Source organism: Buteo buteo, chromosome 6 (genome assembly GCF_964188355.1).
Source record: "Buteo buteo chromosome 6, bButBut1.hap1.1, whole genome shotgun sequence".
NCBI classification, from domain to species: domain Eukaryota; kingdom Metazoa; phylum Chordata; class Aves; order Accipitriformes; family Accipitridae; genus Buteo; species Buteo buteo.
In genome coordinates this window covers 13005091-13024236 of record NC_134176.1, presented here as the reverse complement: position 1 = coordinate 13024236, position 19146 = coordinate 13005091, and the positions used below count along the sequence as shown (strand labels likewise).

Sequence of the window (19146 nt, the reverse complement as noted above, 5' to 3'; positions counted from 1 at the left end):
CACTTCTTCTCTTGTTTTCAAAGGCATCATCGCTCCTTCTCCTCTCACCCATGGGTGCCTGCAGCAGACCAGCGCTGTGAAAGCCTCTCTCGGCAGATCAGTTCAGCCTCTGCCTTATAACTTCCCATCTAATAAAGCACACATGCATCTCTGTTGTTCTTTAAAAAATTACTTCTCCCCCCCCATTTGAAATGCAGTTGACTTCTACATACAGAGACAAAACATACTAGATGATTGTCTGCTGTGAAATGTGCTGGAGGAAAAACTGTAAAAAGCTCATTTGTCCAAGATGAACAACAACCCTTAAAGCTCTGGGGCTGGGGCCAGCAGAGCTCAGCAGAGCAGACACTAAAGCTGGAGCAGAGGCTGCCCAAGGTTGCAAGTCTGTCAGGGAAGGGCCACATCTCACTTCTTGCCTGCAGAGCAGCCAGGACTGCTGTCTTTGGGAGCAGGTTTAGGTGGCAGTTTATGTTAATCTTGAATTATTAATTAATAATCTTGAATACCTCCTATTAGTCAATGGAAATGATCATCGTGTAGCTGCAAATTGCATCTGTGAGCCGTGAACAGGGAACTGATTCACAGTGAACTGTGTCTGATTCACAGATATCTTGTTCCAGCCAAGCCTCCCACTATAAGAAATGCAAAGGGTACAGAATGAACTGGGGCTTTTGGCTCTCGACATGCAGCTCTGCAGCCATCTGGGTGCTCCAGCTGTGGTTTCATCTGGGGGCTGAAACCAAAGCAATCAAGCAAATAATACTTTTTCTCCATGGGGACAGAAGGTGAACACTTAGGAAAACAAAAACCTGAATGAGCTCCTGATCTCTGAAGGCCGAGATGAAGCAAGATCAGCCTTTTTCCTTAAAGCCACAGCCCTTCTATAAGCCCAGGCGACACTTTCTAGTGCTTTTTTCTCCCTTTAACTCTCAGACCAGTGTCACCCTGCCTCCTGAGAGCCACCACGTGTCCCTCAGTGCCTCTATGGCTGTAGGCGCTCATCTGGTCCTGCTGCTGCTGATGCCCCCCCAGCTGCCAAAGACAAGACAGATTGGTCACAGGGTAACTCCAGGCAGGATCAGAATGAGCAGAGATAGTTCTATTAGTTTCGGCAGAGGGCTTGACAGAAGCACGCGCCTGTCTTACTATGAGTCATCTTTGGAAGGCAATGCCGATCTCTGAATTTTAATCCTCAAGCACTGTTGGAATTGCTGTATGGCAATGAAGCCCAACACCAGTATCGCTTGTGCTATTTAGACATTAGGAATCGTGTCTTTCACACATGAAACATTTTTTTAAAAATGCAAGATGGGATTGTATTGCGGTGAAACGGTTTTTACCTCATTTGCAATAGGGAACAATTAAAACAAGATACTTAATCCAAATTAAGTTCATCAGATGAAGCAAGTGCAGATCAGAGAATGAAGATCTGCAGGTGATTGGCCACTTGGGTCAACCCACTGCCAAACACTGATCAAGAACATTTCAGTCAAGCCCAAGAGTGCTGTGGGAAGCTAAAACCAAGATGCTGCAGAAACTGCAAGTTATTGTCTCACACCATGTGTTTCTGCCTATGACCAGTGTAGGAAATCTTTTAGAGTCCCTTTCCTATTAAAATCAAGCTGTGAGCAAAGACATTAAAAGTACAGTTTCCAGCTGTTTTGCAGAACATAAATTGGCTTTATCCTTTACTTTATATGTGCTTGTACATACGGTGCAGTATATGACTGGAAGTATGGCCAAACTACAACTGCTGCTGCAGCCTCCTCATTCCCACATCTTACCTCAAAATGTGCTACTGCACCTATTATTGTTAATATATGGCTGTTAACTCCTGACAAAAACAAAAAGAGAGAACAAAGGCAGCCTTTAAATTCCTGTACTCACAGCAGTTTCCACATAACAACATCCCATTCTTATCTTTGTTAAGTCTTCTCCCTGTGATGCACGACAGAAGCATGTGGGAGACAGAGATGTCCTTGGTGTCTCCAGTCTGGGAGTACAGAAGTGCTATATTTGGACGCAGCTGTTTTGAATACTCCCAAGGAACCATATCCAAAACACAGGGTATTGCGTGGTACAGAAACCATAAGGAGTTGTTAAGATTCTTAGTTTTCTCTTGCACATAAGTGGCAGCATCATCTGGAGACCTGAGCTGGAGGTTGGAAAACACAGCATCGGTTCTTGACTTTTCTTTGTGTCTTGATGCATGGAATCACTGACCTTGGAAAAATCACTTCAGCGCTTTTTAAACCTTGTTTCCCCATTTGAAAAATGTGGGTGTAATGCTGGTTTTCTTTAATCTACCTTTGGAATGTCACAGTTGGCCAGGGAAGATGAAAGGTACCTATTTTTCTCAAAACAAAAATAAAACCAAACATCTCGCTGTAGCAGAGTATTAATAACCCAGGAAGCCATGTTGGCATTTGGAGAGGGAATTTAATTTTTAAAGACTGGCTGGACTATTGCTGTTTTACCTCCAAGTTTGTTCATGAATACTGGAGAGGAAATATTTTGCCTTACTTGCAATACAGGTTTTTAGTCACCCATAGATTTGACAGGCTGATGCTGTTCTGAAGATGGAAGTATTTCATGGTAATGTCCCCTGGACCATCCACATCCCCTTCTTTCTTTTGAGGCTGTAAAAATAAGGACTTTTGGCTGCCTCTGTTCCCTCAGCCACTTCCTTAGGTACGAGACTGCGGTCTTGGAATTAGGATACTGAGGAGGCGAGGAAGGTGATCAGAGTGTGAATATGCAGACTCCCTTTCCTAAAACCCCAGTTATACGTGACTAACGTGCTGGGATTTGTTTTGAATGGCCTCTGTACATTCCTCCTCTTAGCTCAGTTTCATCAGTAACTGCACCATCTGGAGCAAGCAGGCTGTGAAGCCAAACTCAAGGCTGACACACATCACCCCACCTGCCCGATGAGCTGCAGTCTGGCTGCTGGACCGATTTCTCAGGTGCTCTGCAGGCTGTAACACAGCAAAGTATTTGAATAATGCAGCTCCAGCATTTCCACAAGTACATCCGCACCAAAGGCACCGCCATTTCCGATGCGTGATGTGATCTAATCCTATCAGGTGAAGGACAATGGTTACTCCAGAGACTTCTCTTACATATGTTCTACCCCACTTTAATTTTACTTTAATGTTTTGCCTAACTTTGGGGGCCTGTTTTATGAAAGCTGCATGTTTTCTGACATGTGGAGTTCATACTTGCCTGGAGATTGTGCATGGCTTCTGGGGATGAATATTGCTTATTTTAGTTGCTACTTCCAGTGGATTTCATGCCAACTGAACATCTAGGGATGCATTAGCATCACTTGAGGAATACAATACATCAGTCAGCCACTTGTTCGCAGTTTCAGCCTTTTCTGTTAAATATGTTTAGACAGGCAGAGCAGACAGCACAAAAGCTGAACGGGGGCTTTGAAAACTGGGCGAGGACTAAGCTGAGTTCTTGCAATAAGCTGCTTCTCTGACTGGTTAGCAAGTTTTAACAAGCCTTTCAAAGCCCCTTTATCTCAGGAGCGTACACAGCCCTTTCAGCAGTGACCGTGCAGTAAGCTTGATACATCTGCTCAGGAGAGACCGAAAAGCTTCAGGTGAAGCATTTGTGCTCAGCCCAGACTCACGCTGGAACTGCCTTGTTACCAGCAGCCCAAATGTGAAAGCTTTTCGGTTTAAAACTACAGAGCTCTCTCACTTTGGCTGGGCTCTGTGGGATCCTACAGATATAAGAGGACTTCAGGGTGACAGCAGTGTCCAGGGAACAAGACAGTATGGATGCGCCCTGTTTCTATCTGGAGGTATCAATATTCCATGGATTCCAAAATTCACCTCTTCAGCCAGGCAGAAGTGGCATGAGGATACAGAACAGATCTATTATCTCATTTTTCAGAAAAAGAAAGCCTGGAAGTAATTTTTGGCCAAACCATGCGTGGGAATCATGGGTGTTTATAGGGTTTGTCTTGCTTTGTTATTGCTCGCTGGAAAACAGACTGGAAGAAAAGCACAGGAGACTAACGGAGAACTAAGTAGGAAGACAACTCTTAATTCTCATGACTCCATTCAATGAATGTTACAGCCTGTATCATCTGCTGCTCCGGGTCTAATTTCAGACTGAAACGATGCACCTGGTCGCTAGTGCTACAGTACATGCTGACAGTGTGGAGAGTCTAAATCAGCATCTGCAAAGAACATCTTCACTGAGCTAGCATGACCCTCCCGTAGGGATTTGCCTTGTGCAATAGCCTTAACATTTGGCTTAGCTTCCTGGAGTGTTTTCATAACGTCCTGGCCTTGGAGTTGCTGAAATCCTGCTTGGTTGTACTGTCAGGAAATGTTATCTCGTGCTCTCCTCTCAAGCAGAACAGGGCTGACGGGGCTCCAGGGCAGGTGGTTACAAGGACCAGCCCAACTGCATTTGAACCTGGTCCCTTTTCACTTTGCACAGTGTTGCTTCAGGAATGGAGCCTGGCATCCTTAGCTGGAGTTTTGTAACTCCAGCTGGAGTAACACCAGTGATCTGGCCACCTCTTACAGTAAGAGAGTGCTGGAAATAACAGTTCATATGTCAGCTGGGAGCTCTGGGGAATGAAGGTGGTGTATACATACATACTTGCACAACTTTTACAGTAGAAAAATAAAAAAATGCCTCTCCTCCTCTCAGGGCACTATGAAATGCCAGGTACCTTTTATGACCACATGGACAGAGTACCACGGGACCAAGAGGTGTATTTCCTAATTCCTTAATGTTTCATTTCCAGATCTGCCTCAACCTACATAAGCTCTGACCAAAACTAGTACCTACACTTTTAGAAAATGACTAAGATCAAGCATATTGTTCCAAACTGATAAAACATAGCAAATGCATTTAAATTATTAACTCCAGAAGGGATTAGCATGGCAAACTGTGTAGCTCATCCACTGAAGAACCTGAAGAAAATGAGCAATAGTCAGCACACTATAAAGATGTGCCTCAGTAACATCCTGCAAGAGAAGGCAACAAGAATATCCCAGCCATACATCAACACATCATCCACTCTGTTACACTTAATTAAAAAAAAGAAAAAAAAAAAAGGCAGTATTTCAGTATCTAGCTGAACCCGAGCTCCTGTGTCCTCAGAAAGAAAACAGGAAGTCTGAAGGAGGGGGTGGCTCTTCCCAGAAGCTTTGCCTTTCCAACCCCATCAACCAGCGCTTCTTTTAAGATCCTAAGACAGACAGCAATAATTGGGGCAGTGAGAAGGACTTTGTCCTTCTTAATCATCTAAACTTTTCAGGTCCCTTAATTATAATTGCTTAGATTCAGCATGGATCTACCACGGGCTTTCATGAAGTAAGCAGGACCCAGCCCTACCTGTAACAGCTTTAATTCTACTACGCAACTTCAACCACTGCATAAAGGAACCTTAGCATAACTTCAGAAATTTCATAGTACATTAATGACAGGACCAAGTATTGTGAATATTATTATTATTATTATTATTGTCATCCTTACTTTAGGGCACATGAAGGTCTTTTTCCTTAATTTTTCACCAGTGCATTCTAGAATCAGAAACATTTGCTCTTTGTTCAATACACATGTCACTGTCCCACTCTGGTAGCAGAACAGCTGTGATAGAGTTCTCCAGAAATCCCACAGATCCTGAAGGCTCAATCTCCATGGGTGAAGGGCATTCAGGTACCCGGGGCCATTCGGACTCTGCAGTAGTTCCAGATTTCTGAGGCAGTTCATACAGTTCCACTGATTTTGATGGAAAAGCAGCTGTCTCCTTACCAATTATTTCCACTGGTGTTTGAAAATCATCTTCCAGTTCCATGTAAGTATCACTGTGGGACTCTGTAACTGGCAGGACTGAGATTCCAGGTGTAAGAATAAGTTGTGCATCTTCTAAATGGGAAACATCTCCCAAATCTACTGCCTCTGGCATGCTGTGCATCAGTAGAGGTTTAATCCCTTTCTGATGTTTACCCCTAGTGAAATTCATACTGCAGTCTGCATGAAGCAATCCGTCTTCTGAGCAACCACAGTAAGTATCTAAAAACTAAAATAAAATTACTCCGAATGAGCGAGGCAAGTTCTGTCCTGCCAGCTCCATCTCCCACCAAAGGAATCACTGAGATACCCGGGTGGGAGGTTTCTCCCAGACTTCCAGTGCACAAAACTCTCTGGCACAGGGGCCAGAAGAGCAAAGCAAGAATGCTGGAGAGCATTTTAGCAAGTAGAGCACAACCCTCAGTGGCACTTTGCAGGAGAGACTATCACCGTTATTCCATAAATCTCTGCACGCATCTTTTTATGTAACTTTTACTTTGCAACAAAAGCCTGTTAACAGCTTTTTAAATACTGCTTCAGGAAAAACTAGTGGAACAGCACTTGAAAAGGCCTCTCAGGAAAAAATGAGGGGTTTTTTTGCTTTAAAAACTGTTATGGACTGTGTTTTTTCTAATAGAGAAAGGCATCTCACCATTATAATTTACAACTAGTCATAAATAGGTAAGAAAAAAATGACATAGTGAAATATACTTGGAAACCATACTTGTGTATTTTACCACACTAATAATAAAATGCTTGGCTCGTGGTTCAAATCAGAACCCTGTGCAGTTGTAAACCCAAACACCCTCTGCCCCACACCCTCCTCTTCCTCGTCACCCCATCGAAACAGCACCTTGGTACAAAAGAACGCGCATCTCCGTCTCCTCTTCACACTGCTGCTGCTAAGGATACTGAATGCTTCTCTGATACAATTACATCTGCTCCTCCTCGGACCAGCCATACTTTGGAGTTTTATTCACGAGTTCTTTATTTTTAGCCTTAATTTAAAAAAATACAATGTTTTATACAATTTGCTAGCACAAAACCAAATCTTTGTCCGTAATCACTTTTCATTGTCCAATATGACTTTTTCAGAATTTTTCTAGGTAAGGTTTGCTTTGTTGAAGATAAAGAACATTTAAACAAGAGCAATTCACATCACTCTTTGTTTAGGGTGCTCTCACTATTAAGCAAATAGGCAGGTCAGGCAGAAGACCATCTGAAATGATCCATTTGCCAAAGTTTCTACTGTCAAGACCTCCAAATACAAATTAGGAATGTGAAAAAAAGAACATTTCATAGTTGGCTGTAAATGAATGCAAAATACTGGAAAAAACTCTTCATTGGCAAGACACATCATTGGCCACAAATACTATAGTAACTGTTTATGTATGTGGGCTATCAATAGCACATTTTAGATGGATTTTTTATTTCAAAAATGAATCGTTTCCCCTCATTCATCACCACCCATGTATTTTTTCTGCTCCTTTCCTTGTTACATTTGGAAATCCACGAAGTTCAATTGTTACAATTTATACAACAATGAAAGCCATTTTTCTTCTCTGCTGCCATCCAAAATTAAGACTGTACAACATGCCTTTCACTAGAGCAACAGGGGCACCAGCACTTCATCTCCTAAGGTTCAAAAATCCACATACAGAGTAAATGTGCTCTCCACATACAGAGTAGTTTCCTTCCAGAGAGAGCAGCAGAATCAAGTACTTCTGAATTTGGTATCCCAATGCCTTAACCCTGGCATGATTCCAAAAAGACTACTGTCGATAGGAAAATGTTCTCATGAACTTCAATGAAACCTCCGATCGTCAGCAGTGTAAGCTCTCAACCAGGACGTGAGAAGCATAACACCAAGCTGTGCCAAGTTTTATTGTAATCACTTATTCAGAGCTGTTTGCTCCACTGCTCTGCAGCTCCAATACAGAAGAACATGTTTTAATATCAGTACCCAACTCTTTGCTGAACTTTGTCATGCATTTCTGCTTAGAAGAAATGAACTTGCAAGCCCCAACCAGTACTGTACCATGAGCCTCACTGTAGGGTCAAAGAGCCCTGAAAAAAAGTGAAGTTATTATTAGGGCACCCAGCCATTCCTAAACTCCACTGTGGTGCTCTGCGACACTTTTATTTACTGTTAAAAACAGTACAAAATGTGAGAAAACAAGGACCGTGAACTGCTACTACAGGCAGCTTAGCAAGAGAACTTTTGATAACAGTGTCCTTATTTCCTAAAATGTATTTCAGCAAAAAGGTGGCCAATGAGGGGAGCTCCGCACTGTGCCAAAGCAAAACCCACTGCCGTTGTGTCCTTTGTGCAAGATCTACGGTCTGACTCCTCAGCGTAGTGGCAGGAAACGACTCAAAACACCAATACGTTCTCACGGCAAGAAATACTGGAGATAACCCACAAGTTTCACCTGAATTCTTCTCTAACAGATGAATTAGTTTTCAAGGGAGGTAAAGACTTGAGATGAAGACTTGAGCCATCACTTCAGTGACAAACTGGAAAAGTCTACCTCTAGCATTTTTTGTCACTGTAAATTCTAAATCTCAACATACTAACTGGAAGATATTTCCACAATTTTTTTTACACATTGCAAGAGATCTTGTAAAACAGATTTTAGTCACAAGATACATGTACCTTAAAATCCACCTGATTTTAAGTCCTTAGTTTTGGTACAATGCTACTCAATTTTTTGCCAGTGAGCCTTATAAGAAATTACCCAGAGCAGACTGAAATGTCATCCTCATAGCTTTCAACATGTAAGTATCACCAAGGTGGAGGTGTTTACCTTCTGATTACTTCTGTCATCCACACAGCAAACTGCAAGTCAGTACTGATGTACACACTCCTAACTGTGCAACCCCTCTTACAAGCTGGAAGACCACATTTTGAGGTCATCCTCATTACTATAGCAACAGCATATTCACTGCTATGGCACAAGGTAGTCATGGAACACATGAGGTACCTCATCCTAGTCAGGTGGCTTACAGCAGAACAAAAACCTATTGACTAGGAACAGTGACACTGAAATTTAATTAGATCTCGCCTCAGCCCCAGGCTGGTGGGGGGAACTGATCTCTTGCCTCACTGCCCGACAGAATTACTTGTTTTGACATTGCTTACACCTTCACCTTGCTTCTAACTTTCACTAACATGGTAACACCGACCTCCAGTCTTTTGGAAATACCCATAATTTGAAGCAATTTTGGACATGTCATGACAGAGTGACAGGTGGGGAGGACAAACCCCCCACATGTAGTGACCCGTGACTTCAAACTATTTTGTAGGTGACAAGAACTCTAGTCACCATGAGCTGCAACAAGCTTTGTGACAAACTTTGGACATGACGGGATGTAAAGCACTGGGACCTGTGGGAGGAAAGTGTTTTTGAAAGGCACGTTTCCTTTCCTAAACTTTGATTCTTAACGATCAAAGGCAAGCAGCATCCATTTCCACCAAGTTACTACTGTATCTCCCTCTTGGAGTAACTTGGTCTAATGCAAGTGCAGTCTGAAGCATACAGGGTATGTCAGTGCAGCAGTTGGGGGTGTAGAAAACAGAAGCCTTCAAGCACATTAGCCCTTCAGCAATTGTGTAAGCAGTACTGGAGCAGATTTATTTTCATATCCAATCCGTAGTTTCATTTTGGAGAGAATTCAGAATGATTTGCAAGAATGTGAGCACATCAGTCTCAAACTGACAGAGAAAAGGTCAGTTTGAAGTGATTGCTGTAAGGCCACTTACCTCAGAGCACAGCACTGCCTTTGCATATCTATCACTCTATCCTACAAGTGAAGCGTAAATTGGGACTTGCCCCACCCCCAGGAGAGTACTGCTTTGACATAAACTCATAGTATACTTAGGAACCCAGAACTTGTGCAACAAACTACTTTGCATTATAGCTTGCCTGAAGTTGATTCAGTACCTTAAAGTTACCACTACAACCAAAACCAATTGTCCTTTCACTGGATTACAAGCAAGCTGAAACACACCATCAGATGTAAATTTTTTTACATTGAGCTCTGCTTCCCAAATACTGGTTATGAAGCAGGTAAGAACAGATGCAAATCTAGGAAACTGAAGACTAGTCAGAAAACAGGGGCAAGATGGTCAGAACTTGTCCCTCCCCCTCCCCCCGAGGAGTTCATTAAACTCCAGCTTCTTACAAGTACCAAACCTTATCTGAAGTCAGTGAAGGGTATCCAATCTGCATTAAGTGCTTAGCAGGCAGGGGAGCCACTGGATCTGGCTATTAACAACTCCCATTTCCTTTTACTACTCTCCTTTAAACAGGAAGGTCAAGGAATACAGAATGCAGCACAACATGGTCATTTCTTCAAAGTCTGTATGTATGATGTAGGGCTGACTACCTCACTTCACATGGAAAACTCATCACCTCAGGATGGCATGATTAATTGGGCTTACAGCTTTAGGAGCCTAGCTCCATTAGCAAAGTTTTCAAAAGAATTCCTGGATTATCAACACAAGTTAGGTTTAACTTGAGGCAAATAATCACTTTTTCAGAAATTAAAATTGTCTTGAGATCTTTGAGAACTGCCTGACTTTTCTGCTTTCATGTGGTACTAGTTTGTAGTGGCACTGCAGAGCATGCAGTATTAATTATAAACTTAAGACAGCATCTAGCACTCAAGATCCAAAGCAGAAGCTGAATGCCAAGAACAGCAGGTTTTGTTCCCAGCGTTAACAGACAAGTCAGTGACACAACTCATTCTTAACACTTTTATTCTTACAGTTCTAGGTTTGAACTGTACATGCAGAGTTGCATAAGTCACAATAGAGATTTACAGTGGATTCTATTCTATGGTAGAGTGCAATCCAGAATCCTTAAACAGTATAAAAAACAACTTTAAACATCAAGACCTTGTTAGGAGCAAAAGGGTTAAAGCTTCCCCAAGTATTTCAGCTCTCCTAGATACCTAGTTACTAGGTACTGTATGTTAGATTAGAGTTGAAGAGCTGTATAACACTAAACAAACTTGAACATCCTGATGTCATACCATCTTTGTTACTTCTTTCCCACATTTCTGGCAATTAAGAATAAGTCAAAAACCCTGCCACCTGCAACCAGCTAAATACAGACAAAAATAACTACTCCTTACTTGCCTGTTTAGGGTTGTACAGTGTTAAAGAAAATATTCCCTCAATGGCATTTGTATCTCACATCAGCTGAAAAAGCAATGTAACAAAAATAAAGGTATAACATCTTTGAAAATAAATATAAAGAGGGAATGCAGACAAAGTGTCAAAGATTTTTTTTTTTGGCAGGTAACATTCATAATATACAAAATATAACTTATTCATATTAGCCAAGGAAACATTCATGAGTTCCCATAAACTGTTTTAATCCACCTCCTCCATGCGTGATGTATCATCATCTCCTTCAAGAGGTGGCATCTCCTCAGTAACTGCTGGACTGGCTTCTTCTGCAGCAGTATCATCTTCATCAATGCCTGTTCAGAAAACACATGTATCATCAATGCTGGTATCAGAACTCAAAGCTATATTCTCCTTAACACTTCAACCCATTTAAGATCCCCCCTTTTCCACAGGTACAAAGAAGCACCAAGGTGATCTCTAGACAGTCGGTACCCTGCAAGGGCACATAACCACACCCAGAGTTTACTGGAGACAGGACAGACTGCTAACTTACCCAGGCCAAGTTTGATCATTCTATAAATGCGGTTGGCATGTGTCTGAGGATCTTCTAAACTGAAGCCAGAGGACAGAAGTGCTGTCTCGTACAGCAAAATGACAAGATCCTTCACAGACTTGTCATTCTTATCAGCCTCTGCTTTCTGCCTCAGTGTTTCAATGATGGAATGATCAGGATTAATCTCCAGATGTTTCTTTGCTGCCATGTATCCCATTGTGGAGTTGTCTCTTAGTGCCTGCGCTTTCATGATCCTCTCCATATTGGCAGTCCAGCCATATGTACTTGTTACAATACAGCATGGAGAAGTAACTAAACGATTGGAGACAACCACCTAGAAAAATGAACACAAAGCAAAAGTTTGCAATTTAACATTTCAACACATATACTTGGTTTACTATCCCCACTGATTTAAGCAAGGTTCGAAGTTGAAATGCTGCTGCATGTCACCAAGACCCAAGGCTCATGAGATTCAGCTTAAGAATTTGCAGCACCAACTCAACAGAACCACTCAGCTTCACTGAAAAACATAGCCACCTTGTATCTATAAAGCCATATCTTGCAGAGAGACTGCAGTCTCTTTCAGAAAAGTCAATTGTAACACACCGTTACCTGAGCCTTCTCTGCAATTTCATTTCAGATCATTAAACTTCTTGTATACAAACTGAGTACTACTAATTACCTTTTCTACTTTCTTTTCAAGGATATCTTTCATTATTTTGCAAAGGTTTTCAAACTTGGCTTTCTTCTCCTCCTGTTTCTTTTTCTCTTCCTCATCTTCTGGAAGCTCCAAACCCTCTTTTGTTACAGAAACCAGGGTCTTGCCTTCAAATTCCTTCAGCTGCTGCACACAGTATTCATCAATAGGCTCAATCATGTAGATCACTTCCAGGCCATGTTTGCGAAGACGCTCCACAAAAGCGGAGTTGGCCACCTGATCTTTTGTTTCACCTGCAAGAATCAAGAACACCAGTTGTGGTTTAAGCCTCAGCACTGTAACATGGCAGACAAACATGTCTTCTGAAGAGCCTATGCAGCATTTCCAGTGACACTTGGATGTCCATACCAGGGAAAAACAAGGGGCACAAAACAGGTATGACAAGCTACTGCAAAGATGAGGTTGGCCTGAAGAGACTCAAGCCTTTCAAACTGACACCATAGCTTGTAACATTTCACTGGTTTGAAAGTGTATTTGTATTTCCTGGGAAACCAGGTAGAGAAACGTTTCCCATCCCTGCCAAGGAAGTAAACTGAGAAGCCCTGTAAACAGCATTTGTATTTTGAAAAAAGCCTTAGTATCTGATGCCCAAACAGTTAAACTGGTTTGAGCATTAGGTCTTAAAAATTCAGATACTCCTGGCCAGATATTCTTAGCTACAGCCTGAACACAAAGCTATCTTAAAGGCACCTCGGAGACTCTGAAACATACTTTCTGGGCTTACAGGGGGAAAAAAATGCTGATGAAGCTAGCTGTGCAAGGGGCACTTTTATCTGTAGTTAGTCCTGATGTCCTCATGGACATAGTACCATATTAAGGAACTGTAACCACTGTAACAAGTATGACAAGCATGTCCTGCACAATGTGGTGCCCCTTTTCTTTCTTTCTACATTTACCAAGAGAACTGCCACGGTTGTTTATTTTCCATTTTCTGACCCCAAAAAGATAACCCTATGTAGGTACCTGCATTTAGACAATTTGTTACCGACTCACCAGTAATGTAGTAGACATGTTTCTGGTTTTCCTTCATCCGAGTGCAGTAGTCCTTCAGAGAAACCATTTCATCGCCAGATGCAGATGTGTAATACCTCAGTAATTCCGACAGCTTCTTGCGGTTCTGGGAGTCTTCATGTATACCAAGCTACAAAAGTAGAAGAAAAAAATGGAAGCTACTGAAGTCTTAAAATCACTTTAGACAAATACTAAACTGTGGTAAGTCTAGTATTTCAGGCAGAACAAAAATCTGTAGCTTCTACAATGAGTATTATTAAGCAGAAAGACTACAAACCTTGATGTTCTTGGAGAACTGCTCATAGAACTTTTTGTAATTCTCCTTGTCTTCAGCCAACTCAGTGAAAAGTTCTAAGCACTTCTTCACCAAGTTCTTCCGGATCACTTTCAGGATCTTGCTTTGCTGCAGCATTTCACGAGAAATATTCAGAGGTAAATCCTCAGAGTCTACCACACCTCTCATGAAATCTGGAAGAGGACAGTGAGAATTAGCATTGCAGATCTCAAAGAAAACAAGATTACCAGTTACCACCTAATTGGCTTTGCCCTTTTAAAATGATGAATTGGTTTCTACAGGATTCTAGACAACATGAACTAAGCAGTACTTTCAACTGCTTGGGTACTCCCTGATCAGCTGTTTAGGACTCAGTCTTCCCCCACCCCTCAAATTTCTTTAAATATGAAGGGAAACTACAAAATTGCTAAGCAGTTTATCTATGTCTTGGGAAACATTTTCCTCAAAAATATACTCACTCAGATATTCAGGGATCAGTTCCTCACAGTTGTCCATGATAAAAACTCTGCGTACATACAGCTTGATGTTGTTCTTCTTCTTCCTGTTTTCAAACAGATCAAAGGGTGCACGCCGTGGGACAAACAGGAGAGCTCTAAATTCCAACTGCCCTTCCACAGAGAAGTGCTGTGAGAAAGCAAGATGATCATTTTAGTCAGTTTGCATGGCTCTCACTTCAGTAACTGTTTAACAACTCTTCAAATGCAGAAGGCACACAGTAACCATCTGAGATTTCAGAAAAAACTCAGTAGGCAAGACACTGGTCAGGAATAAGCACTTTCTCCAGACAGACATATCCAAGTTCTGTTCAGTCCCTACCAGGCAAGTAGACCAATTTTGGTTCCATATATTATATACTAAGCCTCAGGAAGCATGCGTATTCTTACAGCACTTCCCACTATAGACACAGAAAAAGGACAATTGCATCTCACCCTTCACCTTTAGCTGTAGGTCTTTTCAAAAATAAGCTACAAATTCAAGCAACTCAATTTACATTTATCTGAGATCTATTTTTAAATTTTTCAATTAGACTTGGCAACAACTAAGCTACAAATTGGTAAGGCATCTGCACTTATTTTTATTTACTGCAGATTTGATTTAAGATTATAAACACAGCCTTAGCAGTTACCAGAATAATTGCAGCACAAAGTGTTACCCTCAAGTAGTGAAGGGTTTGAATCACAGTATGATCTGGGACAATGGATGAGAGTTCAGCAGCATGTTTAGCAAGCTTCCAGCTTTAATGGAAAGTGTAGTTGTGCCTGAAGACAGACAAGAACTTACTTTGACAGCCAAGTGGTCTTCCCAGTCATTAGTCAGACTCTTGTAGAATTCCCCGTATTCCTCATTGGTTATGTCATCTGGATTCCTGGTCCAAATTGGCTTGGTCTTGTTGAGCTCTTCCTGATCAATGTACTTCTCCTTAATCTTCTTTTTCTTCTTCTTATCTCCATCCTTCTTTTCTTCTTCTTCATCAGAACCAACATCCTCAATCTCTGGTTTATCTTCGGTCTTTTCCTCCTTCTCCTCTTTCTCCTCTTCCTTTTCCTCAGCCTCATCATCACTCACCTCCTTATCACGTTCCTTCTCCACCTACAAGAGAGATCATTAGTTGAATTGAGTGATAAAACTAACAGGTTTGTAACAGCTCTAAGGTATCCCCTGTAGTCTCACAAAGCTAGAAACTACATGAACATGTCATCAAGTTTTCCTCCTTGACTCAACTAAGGACTTGCATTCTGGGTGCCAAGACAAGTAGTATTTTGTTTTCATGTGCTTATGTGGTAGATTATGCCAGTTTCATTACACTGAACTACCACTAACAATGCATCAAGATGTAGTTGATTTTCTCAATAGTATGGAGACTGTGATACTACTAGCTTGGTAAACACATTTTTTACTTAGTCTTGTAAAATGAATTTGTAATTAATAGTCTTGTAAAATGAAGTTATATTTAACAGAATTACATTTCTTAAGAGCTGCCTCCAGGTAACAACAATTTTAATTAACAAAATACACATGCACTACTCGTTCTTAAATTTCAAAAATTCACTTGTTTTAGGGTGGCAATACTTTAGTATTTCAAGCAAGGTACGTACAAAGAGTGTAATAGGATAGCCGATGAACTGAGAATGCTTTTTCACTATTTCCTTGATTCGCCGTTCTTCCAGGTATTCAGTTTGATCTTCTTTAAGATGCAGGATGACTTTTGTTCCACGCCCCAACGGTTCACCTAGAATGGAGTTCACAGGTTTTACTTGTGCAGCAGCAGACTAGACTTTGACTAGTTCTAAAATGTGCCTTCTTTAAAAAAAGCACTGCTGTTATGTCTTCACCACCGGGAAAACATAAGCTTCTGTCTCCAGAAGCAGCCTTACAGACACTTCCTCAAGCTTACTGTAGCCAGCACGTATTTTCAAGTACACTTATAGATATTTTCACTAATTAGCGTGTTCATGTGTTACCTTCTAAGTTTCTGTATACACAGTAACTGTAGGAGTCTACACAAGTATTTCCATGTATAAGCTCTAAAAGATTAGTCTTCATTATAATGCACCATTTACTTAAGCATTCCCTTACCATGTATCAAGTTACTCAAACTGGAATGGTGAGAACAGCTGTGCCTGAGCTTGTTCTGACACATGACTAGTACTACCCCTTTTATCTGTTGCTTCTGTCTTTCTCAATGCATGCAGTAGATATGTGAATGCCAGAAATCTTCAGAAAGCACACTTGAGCAGAAACATTCCATACTCACCATTATCAAGTCTGACAGTGAAAGATCCTCCAGCTGATGACTCCCAAGCATACTGCTCATCATCATTGTGCTTGGTGATCACTGTCACTTTTTCTGCAACCAGGTAGGCAGAGTAGAAGCCAACACCGAACTGGCCAATCATGGATATATCAGCCCCTGCCTGCAGTGCTTCCATGAAAGCCTTGGTACCAGACTTGGCAATTGTACCAAGGTTGTTGACCAGGTCAGCTTTGGTCATCCCTATGCCTGTATCCACAATTGTCAGAGTGCGATCATGCTTGTTTGGAATCAGGTTAATTTTCAGATCTTTTCCAGAATCCAGCTTGCTTGGGTCAGTCAAGCTCTCGTATCTTATCTTGTCCAGAGCCTGTAAGAGAAGAGGCAGGCTTTAAAATTCCCTGACTATTCCCAAAAATCTATTGTCTTATTGACATGATCCAGGCTAAAAATTAAGATACTTACATCTGATGAATTGGAAATCAGCTCCCTCAGAAATATTTCCTTATTGGAATAGAAAGTGTTGATGATCAGAGACATCAACTGAGCAATCTCTGCCTGGAAGGCAAAGGTCTCCACCTCCTCCTCCATAGGTTGGTCTTGAGTTTGCACAGCTTCCGGCATCTGTAAGGAGAGAGTGAGTTGAAATCTCGGCCTGAACGGCTTGTGCACACATCTTTTTGCAGGCAGTGACAATGGCATTCTAAGGCAAAAGGTATTTAACAACGTGGTTTCAAATACAGCACCCCATAGGAACACCCCCCCCCATCTTATTTTCCTACCAGTAGCAACTCCAGAATTGAGGAATGCAGAAACTAGACGCAAGATTTTAACTCATCAACTTGCTTTACCTTCACTTTGATTTGCACCACTTAGAGTAACACAGAACTTTTCCTCTCTTCCCCATTAATTTACAAATCAAAATGCAACTCTTACTTCCGTGTCACAGACCAAGTACGCATTACAAAAAAAAAAATGCAACTGACAACTTTGCCCAACATTTGAGAGGTTAGTTGCAGTAGTCGATTCTCACCCTAAAGTCTCTATGCTTTCCTTTTCTCACGTCCACCACGTATTTTGCTCACACAACTACTATCTTCAGCTGCAGTGTCCGCAACTCCAACTTATGTAGCAAGATGGCCCAGCCGAACTCGTTACTCTGTCCTACACAGACAGATTATCCGAACTTCACCGCCCACCTGCTGCCTAGGCTATTCTCTGCACAAGTCAAAGTTCAGGAACGACAGATCCAACTCAATGAGGAACAACCGCCCCCCCACTCCACCCCACTTAAGTGGCTACGGAATGGAGACCAAGCACAATGCCGTAAACCGTAACTACAACGCTAACGAGGTAAGAAATCGCCAGCCCATCCATCAGCTACGGGACCCGGCTCCAAACGCCCCAGCGGGGGCCGCCGCCCGGGAGGCGGGTCGGGAGAGTCGCCGGGCGCGAGCAGCCTCCTCGCGCGCCGCCGCGCAGCGCCCCCTGCAGGCTCCGCTCGGAACCATCAAAGATTCTAGAAACTGCCAGAGCCTTCCCCGCCCGCCCCCCCTCACCCCCCCGCCCGCCCCAGCCCCGCGCAGCCCGCAGCACCCCCCGCCGCCAGCAGGGAGCATTGCCCCCTCCACGCCGCCAACAGGGAGCATTGCCGGGCCCCCCTGCCCGGGCCAGCAGGGAGCATTGCCGCCCCCGCCCCCCCCCCATGCCGCTAACAAGCAGCACTGCTGCCCCCCCCTCCCCGGCCAGCAAGGAGCATTGCCGCCCGCCCCCGCCGCCAGCACGGAGCGTTGCCGAACGGTCCCCGGCCCCCGCTCCCTCCCCACGCTTGCCTTAGCCGCTTTTCCCCTCAGAACCGCCTGCCGCAGTCCCTCCGTCTTACGCCCTCATGGCCGAAAGCCCATTCATTGAGAGTAAGGCTCGCTCGCTGTCCATCCACCCCCCCACCCCCCCCCCCGCGACTGCCCCCCCGCAGCGAAGCGGAGTCGGGTCGCCCCCCTTGCAGCCCCTACGAAGGGGGAGCTAGTCCTACAGGTACACCCCGAACAATAAACAGCCTCCTCCACCCGCCACCTACGCCTCCCTCTCCCAGCCCTGCAAGCGGAAAAACCACCCCCCCCAGGAGCTGCCCGCCGGTTTTTCCCCCTCTCCACCTCCTTACTTCAGAAACAAACAAAAAAAGGCATTCAAGATACTGATTTTAGAGCCATCTGCACCTCACTGCCTTACAACCGTACCCACACTGCGAGACCCAGTACCCCTCTGAGCCCACTTCAGCTTTAACAAGGACTAAAGAGGGGATTAAAAAAGAAGGCACGTCCCGCACCACGCGGTTCCCTGTATTCACCACCACCCCCCCAACTACCAGCACGGCGCCCAGACATGCACCAACCGCTGGCGTTTGAAAGGAAAACGCTCCCGCAGAAGAGCCATCCCCTGTGTAAAACCGGCTACCGCTACAGCCGCCTCCGCCGCTCACCTTTACGGGGGGGATGGGCTGCTAGTCTCCTCACTGAAGCTGCCAATACGCTCTACCCGCACCGCTGTGCCTCCACTAGTGCGCGCTCCCCGCCGCCCGCTTCGCTTATATACGCCCGGCGCCGCCTCCTTCCAGAACCATCGGGAACCTTCACTGACAGGCACGGGGGAGGGGGCGGCTCGGCGCTGGGGGGGGAAGGGGGCGGAGACCCCCGGCCACGCCGCGAGGGGGTGGGGTCGAGCCGCTCGCAGCCAATAGTAGCCCTCCGCGACAGCCGTCCGTCAGGGCGCGAGTCTCGCGCAGGCGTCTTCCGTGGTCTCCGCTGTCAGGGCGAGGGTGGGTTCTGCGCATGAGCCGGCGGCTGAATGAGCGCGC

General features: G+C 43.7%; 1 protein-coding gene across 1 annotated transcript; it reads right to left on the bottom strand.

Annotated features, from left to right (window-relative positions):
* Nucleotides 1–10571: 10571 nt before the first annotated feature.
* HSP90AA1 (heat shock protein 90 alpha family class A member 1) lies at nucleotides 10572–18935 on the bottom strand. The gene is made up of 11 exons (XM_075029816.1): nucleotides 18772–18935; nucleotides 16758–16916; nucleotides 16296–16662; nucleotides 15637–15770; nucleotides 14822–15130; nucleotides 13999–14164; nucleotides 13523–13713; nucleotides 13228–13375; nucleotides 12199–12467; nucleotides 11517–11850; nucleotides 10572–11316 (listed from the first exon to the last, which is right to left on the bottom strand). The coding sequence occupies exons 2-11, from the start codon at nucleotides 16914–16916 to the stop codon at nucleotides 11207–11209; spliced, it is 2187 nt and encodes a 728-aa protein (XP_074885917.1). The 5' UTR covers nucleotides 18772–18935; the 3' UTR covers nucleotides 10572–11206.
* Between the last annotated feature and the right edge of the window lie 211 nt (nucleotides 18936–19146).

Bases quoted from the DNA above. Each gene is read 5' to 3' on its own strand.
- HSP90AA1 (XM_075029816.1), bottom strand. From the start codon at position 16,916: ATGCCGGAAGCTGTGCAAACTCAAGACCAACCTATGGAGGAGGAGGTG. The intron at 15,771-16,295 runs GTGAGTATGGAA...ACTCCATTCTAG, and splicing joins CACTGTCAGACTTGATAATG to GTGAACCGTTGGGGCGTGGA. The intron at 15,131-15,636 runs GTACGTACCTTG...TCTCTCTTGTAG, and splicing joins GCTATCCTATTACACTCTTT to GTGGAGAAGGAACGTGATAA.